Consider the following 7,077-nt stretch of genomic DNA (forward strand, 5'->3'; position numbering starts at 1 on the left):
TGACTGGAGTCCAGCCTGACTCTGTTGTTACCTGTCACTTCATTTTTAACACATTTATTTTTTATTTTCTACAGTGAAGCACTGCCATTTTTTCTACTCCTTATTGACCTGTCCAAAGCCTGTACATTGGCTAAGTTTGCTCTCAGCTCAAACTCTCAGGTAGTGTGATGATCATTTTCAGCTGAATATCTGAACTTTACCGTCGTCTAGAGAAAATATTTCTGATGTCATTAACTACCATGTGGTCCCCTGTCTGTACAGGAGGAGGTGAGGGAGAACATTTCTCAGGGCATGGCCATTCTGGGCCCCACGTTTACCCTTGATGCTCTGGTTGAGTGTCTGGTTATAGGAGTGGGCACCATGTCAGGTAAACATCATACTAACAAAGCAGTGAAAACAATATACTGTAATGCATTACAATGTTTCAGTGCTGCCCTGTAGGGTGGATGTTGATACAATGTGAACATTCATTGAGCAGTCATGTTTCTAGTTTTTTCTATTTTTTCTTTTGCATACTTTTTATTTTGGCATTCATATATCAAAATGTTTGGCTCATTCAGGAGTTGGATGTTATGGCTTGTTTTTTATAACTTTTATACCTTTTTAAGTATTTAACTTCATTTACAAATACTTTCCCTTTTAAAATACATTACTTAATGACATCCTTTATTCCTTCCAAAAGATGTTTTTCTGCTTCAATGTATACTGTTCTAGCTTTCAGTAACTTTTACTCTTCATCCAGCCTTGTTACTAGAGGTGGGTGATACTGGGAATTTTGGTATCGATCCGATACCAAGTAAATACAGGGCCAGGATCGCTGATATCAATACCGATACTTTTTAAGCTTCATGATTTGAAAAGATCTAGAAGATCTAGGATAGAATTTCGCCAAACATTGTAGGTTACAACAAAAAACTTTATTATAACAATCAACATTTTTGCTTGCCAACAATAAAGCAGTAACAAAACAGTTTCCTTTAACATTGGGAAAATAAATATTTTATACAAAAATAAAATAAACATTCTTCCCTCACCACTAGACATCTTTCCTAGTTCTTTCTTTATTTTATTAAATAAAATTGTTCTTAGGGAAAAAAAGGAATTTTCTTCCTTTCAATACAATTCTGTTTTATGTAAATAAACAGACTAAAAATATCCATCCATCCATCCATCCATTTTCTGTACACGCTTCTTCCTTTTCAGGGTCGCGTGGGTCACTGGTGCCCAAATCCAGCAGTCACAGTGCGAGGGGCGGGGTACACCCTGGACAGGTCGCAAGTCCATCACAGGGCCACACATAGAGACAAACAAGACAAACAACCATTCACTCTCTCACTCACACCTAGGGACAATTTCACTCAGCACAACTTAAAACAAAATCTCCTGAGGTAGAGGGCTCGGTGAGAACACTGAGTGGGTGGGCCAGCCAGCCAACCTGCTTAGCTTTAGCTGTTTGGCTAGCGCTGCTGAGCCACGTGACGGTACAACAAAAAAAGACAAGGGGGTGTGCGCTGCTCCGTGCTGTGTATGACAGTGCAGCACTACAGACAGAGTAGACTTTGAAAAATCCACATGTGCAGCAGTCAGTGTGTGCGGGAAAGAACAAAGCTTGAGTATCGATCTTTTACATGAGTATTGTTCAGTATCAATACCAGCGTTTGTATCAATATTATCGATATTTGGCATCGATCTGCCCACCTCTATTTGTTACCTTTTAGCCAGTTTTTTGCTAAATTTAGCTTTTAGCGTATTTGTTCTTTTAGCTAATATTCTACTTAGTACACAAGTTTCCATCCAGTTGTAGAGGGAATTTTTATCAAACTTTTCAAAATTCGCAAAAAATTAAATTAAAAATTTTTTGAATCTAGACTGTTTCCATCTAGTTTCCCTCTCGACTGTTTGATGCAAATAAATGAGGCTGCGCAACGCGTGATTACGTCAGACGAGGCTACGCAACGCGTGATTACGTCAGACGTCGGCGACAAGCTTTGCGGTAGTAAACAGGAAGTGAAACTTGCTAACTAGCAGAGGCTAATCATCTAGGGACAATGGAGCGATTTTTTTCGTGACTGCCTTGCAATTGGGCAAGTTGTAATTATTCTATCTATTCAGCTAGKACAGGCTATGTTTAACGCTGCCAGGAGACGTAGGGAAATAAACGCAATGTTTTCGCACGTTTATGATAACATCCGGGACGAGGCAGGAAAGCGGAAACAGCTGAATGTCATGTGAGGTAAATATGCGCTACGTCAGAATTTATTCGGCAAATGTGTTTCCATCTCCTGTTTTGTGCATTAACTACTTTGCGAATCATCCAAAAACCACCTCAAGCGAGCGTAAAAACTTTTTAGCGAATTGAGGATTTTTTTTTTTTTTTAGAATTTTGCTATTTCCATCCGACTTTTTTCGCATTTTTAATGCGACACTTCTAAATGTGCATCAAAAAGCCTTGATGGAAACACGGTTATTGTAGCTTTAAGCATTCATATTTCTGCAGCTAATTGTAAAAAGAAATGTTTGTTTCTCCTGTTTTTCAGGTGTTCCTCAGTTGGAGATCATGTGCTGTTTTGGTTGTATGTCTGTTTTGGCCAATTACTTTGTTTTCATGACGTTCTTCCCAGCTTGTGTCTCCCTGGTCCTTGAGGTTAGAGCGACACAAACGTCCTAAAAATGAGTTCTTTCAGTGTGAAATGATGAGTGAATATCTAACTATGCATACTTGTTGGTTGCAGCTTTCAAGGGAAAGTCGTGAGGGCCGGCCCATCTGGCAGATGAGCCACCTGGCCCATGTACTTGCAGAGGAGGAGGATAACAAGCCCAATCCTGTTACCCAAAGGGTTAAAATTATTATGGTGAGGATTGTATTTACAGTCTTTGAAACAACTGTATTTGTTCTTTGAATCTGTGATACAGTTTAAACATTGTGTAAATGATAAAAGGAGTGTGCTGAGTTTAATTTAGGTCATGTGTTATCCTTCAGTCCCTTGGTTTGGCCTTGGTTCATGCCCACACCAGGCTGATTGCTGAGCGTTCAGGTCACAATCGCACAGCAGAAGGTCCTATAGCAGAGAGGAGGAACTATGAAGGGTCTATGTGGCCTGTGAAGCTCAGCAGGTAAATAAAAAACCTTGATTTCATTCACATTTAACTGCTTTTCTACATTTAGGCTCGTTCATGAATAACCTGGTCTGTCTCCGCCCACTAGCATGGAGCTGGAACACGTGATAACCCTCAGCCTGGCCCTGCTCCTTGCTGTGAAATACGTCTTCTTTGAACAAGCAGAGACAGAGTCCTCTCTGTCTCTGAGGAGTCCAATGAATGGTTCAGCTTTGATCCAGAAGCCCAGGGGAGTCGAGGACTGCTGCAGGAGGGAGCTTCCAGCTCTGAAATCCCACAGGACCAGAACAAGCGGCGCTGCATCCTCAGCTGTGTCAGACAGTAAACTGTTGTCTGAAACAGCTTGTACCAGCAAAGGTGGGTGAGGCTCACTAATGTTGCTATTAGCTTTCAGTGTTTGTCTTCAATAAATCAAAAAAACATTCTTAAAGAGACGAAGCAGATTTTACCAAAATATTCATTTCTTTGTTTTCTGTTTAATTTCTTTTTAAAATTGTCATTGTGAAATCATTGTATCTTAAATAAAACAAGTATTAGGACAAAACCTTTCAGAACAATATTTTAAAATTATATCAGGTTTTTTTTACTTGAATTAGTGGGAATAGATTTTTTTTCTAAAACAACTGAAAAGGCCTTTTCCCCAATATTCCTCCATGTAGATTATGAATGAGTATTTTCACTTTGTAGGTTAAAGTTTCATTTTGTGAAATGTTTGTTTTCTTATTTTTCATGTTTAAACTGTTTCAAAATAGTTTCATGCAACTTCATAACAAACTGAACCATCTTCAGCATCATAAAACATGAGTCAATCTGAACAAAACTGATCTATAGAGTGTTTCTGCAACTAAATGTCACACTGTGTATATTAGAATTCAATGAAATTACAAAGTATAAATATTTAATTGGGTCTGATTTGCTGTTTTCAATATTTTTAAAAGCTGTTTTTTTATGTGAATAACTCCAAGGTCAAAGTTCTGTGTTTACTGTTGTAACTTTGTTTTCACATCAGTAACTTTTCACAATGTTTCAATAAATGAGCAAAACAATCTAAAGGAAAATATGTGAGAAGTGGGTTAAATTTGACCTTTTTTAACCAAAATGTTTTGGTGTTACTAAACATTTAGTGATTTACAAATTTGCTTGCAACGTACTTTTGGAATCAAAGCATTTAAATATTTGTGTAAAATAAGAATTTATTTATTTACCTTTTTTTTTTATTTACTGGTCCCCATTAGTCTCTTCAAAGAAGAGAATAATCTTCTTGGGGCCCAACAAACAAAATACAACATAACAATAAAAAACAAACAAAAAACACAAATCTCAACACTTAAAACATAATAAAATAAAAGATTGATTGATTGATTATTATTGATTATTATTACATAATACATAGCAGAATGACCACATCCATACCACAAAAACCCACAAAAAATAAAGAAATAAATTACAATAAAATAAAAACCATCGTAAATTTCATAAAAGAAACATTAACTTAAACCTCTAAAACATGAATCAATTGACAATCTCTCTCATAACACAACGTAATATAGATATATTCAACCAATACCACAAACTGACAACCAATTAGACAATAAACACCATCTCTTCTTTTATATTATTTACCTTTGAATAACCAATTCTTAACAGTAGCTTTGAAATTATAATAATTATCTAATACTTTTATATCAAGAGACAATATATTCCAATAACCAATGGCTCTAAACATAACTGTTTGTTTCAATGCATTAGTTTTAGGTAAGGGTAAAACAAAGGTCATAGAAGCAGCGTATCTAGTTCCAAAACTATGTCTATTCGAAGTGGGCAACAACTGGGAGAACAAGATGGCAGGTTTATGTGTAGTCCAGATTCTATAAAAGAAACAAGTCCATATATTTATTTTTCTTCATCTTTTAACCACGTTAAATTCTTATGCATTAAATCAACACTGGTCATAAAATCACAACCAAGTGCCAATCTTGCAGCTTTATTTTGAGCGATTTGAAACTTATTTAAATCCTCCTTTAGACCACTGGACCACACAACAGAACAGTAGTTTAAGTGACATAAAACTAATGACTGTATCACCAATATTCTTACTTTAGAAGACAAAGTGCGCATTATATCTGATAACAGTAATATTTCTGCACATTTTACTGAAAATATTATGAATATGTGTAGACCACGACAATGATTGATCTAAAATAACTCCTAACAGTTTAAACTCCCTGACCTGCTCAGTCTGAGCAATAAATGGAAGATGACCATGTTTGCCATGAAAAACATGACACTAAAGTCGTTTTTACAGATGGTGTAAATGAGTTGTTACACTGAAAACAATACATACACTGATGCTACATAGTGTAGGACATCTTTGTTTGTTTGCCTCACTACCATAGACAGCATGATTTAGATGCTAACAGATTGTTCAAGGTGTAAAAATGTCACTTGAAATCACATAATGTTATTTAGAAGGTTTGACCAGCTCTTGTTCTCATTTCTTAACATAAAATGGTCTTAGTCCAAAGCTTCCTTGTAAAGGCAGTAGAAGATTGTTTCCTTCAAGGAATGCTAGAATAAGAAAGCTTCATGGGATTTTTGTTCTTGTAGAAACCTGGAGTAAAACCATGGCCCAAACAGCCTTGATGGAAACCTGTGGTTTATCTGAGTCCTCCTCTGCTCAGACAGGTTGTAGGCTGGAGCCTCGATCTCTGGAGGAATGTATCTCCATCCTGTCTGATCCTCAGGTAATTCATTAGATCAGGTGCAAATCCAACATCTTTCATGTTTTTATGTAAGGATTTATAAACATGAAGTGATGTTTTTATGTAAGGATTTATAAACATGAAGTGATGTTTTTATGTAAGGCTTTATWAACATGAAGTGATGTTTTTATGTAAGGCTAAATGAACATGAAGTGATGTTTTTATGTAAGGTTTTATAAACATGAAGTGATGTTTTTATGTAAGGCTTTATGAACATGATGTGCTGTTTCAGAGAGGTCCCCAGATGCTTAGCGATGCAGAGGTAATGAACCTTGTAAGCTCCTGTAAGATCCTGAACTACAAGCTAGAAGCAGTCCTGGAGAGTCCAGAGAGGGGCGTGGCCATCAGGAGAGAGTTGTTATCAGCCAAACTGCCCGTTCCATCTGCGTTGGCTTGTCTGCCTTATAAAGGCTACGACTACTCAAAGGTGCTGACGTCAGCTTGATCTTTTTGTTATATTTTAGTCTAATCTTGGAAGTGTTTCCATGTTCTTGTTGCAGCTGCTGTATAGTGTGTATCACTGTGTGTCCTCGTCCTGCAGGTGATGGGTACGTGCTGTGAGAATGTCATTGGCTACATGCCTGTGCCTGTGGGAGTGGCAGGCCCTCTGCTGCTGGACAACCATCAGTTTTACATCCCTCTGGCCACCACAGAAGGCTGCCTGGTGGCCAGCACTAACAGAGGATGTAGAGCACTGTCTGTAAGTGACACCGTCACATCCTGACTGCTGCTGTAAGCTTTGTGGTGACAGTGTTGTTCCTGTGCAGCTGAGTGGGGGCTGCAGCAGCAGGATTCTGGCTGACAGGATGACCAGAGGACCTGTGGTGAGGCTGCCCTCAGCGTGCCGAGCTGCAGAGGTCAAACTCTGGCTGGAGACCTCAGAAGGCTTTGACTTGATGAAGGAGACCTTTGACCAGACCAGCAGGTCAGCAGGCACATTCAGACCATCTGACAGCAATACTAGAAGAAATGTAGTCCCAGTCAAGGGCGTAACTTTCTGAAGGACTGGTGTGGACATGTCCCCACCAATGTTAGCACAGCTTTTTTCCTTTGCGTGCATCAACATTTCCCCACAGTAGGCAGCAGCAACTGCTGTGTCTACCTTTTTCCGAAAAAAAATAAAAGTAGCTGCGCTGCTTCTTCTCTTCCAGATACACGCATGCACACACGCACGTGCGCGCGGGGGAGAGGGGGGGGG

General features: G+C 38.4%; 2 protein-coding genes across 2 annotated transcripts in view; both read left to right on the forward strand.

Annotated features, from left to right (window-relative positions):
* LOC106536933 (3-hydroxy-3-methylglutaryl-coenzyme A reductase) overlaps positions 1-7,077 on the forward strand; it is a gene marked incomplete at its 3' end in the record, with an annotated part of 18,027 nt that overhangs the window by 3,990 nt on the left and 6,960 nt on the right. The window contains 10 exon segments of the mRNA XM_014034295.1: positions 75-159; positions 262-367; positions 2,538-2,644; positions 2,733-2,852; positions 2,981-3,114; positions 3,206-3,474; positions 5,725-5,861; positions 6,112-6,306; positions 6,421-6,579; positions 6,647-6,804. Coding sequence (XP_013889749.1) covers positions 75-159; positions 262-367; positions 2,538-2,644; positions 2,733-2,852; positions 2,981-3,114; positions 3,206-3,474; positions 5,725-5,861; positions 6,112-6,306; positions 6,421-6,579; positions 6,647-6,804 — 1,470 coding nt within the window.
* LOC106536934 (3-hydroxy-3-methylglutaryl-coenzyme A reductase) overlaps positions 3,472-7,077 on the forward strand; it is a gene marked incomplete at its 3' end in the record, with an annotated part of 13,736 nt that continues 10,130 nt past the window's right edge. Inside the window, 2 exon segments of the mRNA XM_014034296.1 lie at positions 3,472-3,478; positions 5,636-5,640.

The sequence above is a fragment of the Austrofundulus limnaeus genome, unplaced genomic scaffold (assembly GCF_001266775.1).
Source record: "Austrofundulus limnaeus strain Quisiro unplaced genomic scaffold, Austrofundulus_limnaeus-1.0 Scaffold2040, whole genome shotgun sequence".
Taxonomy (NCBI): domain Eukaryota; kingdom Metazoa; phylum Chordata; class Actinopteri; order Cyprinodontiformes; family Rivulidae; genus Austrofundulus; species Austrofundulus limnaeus.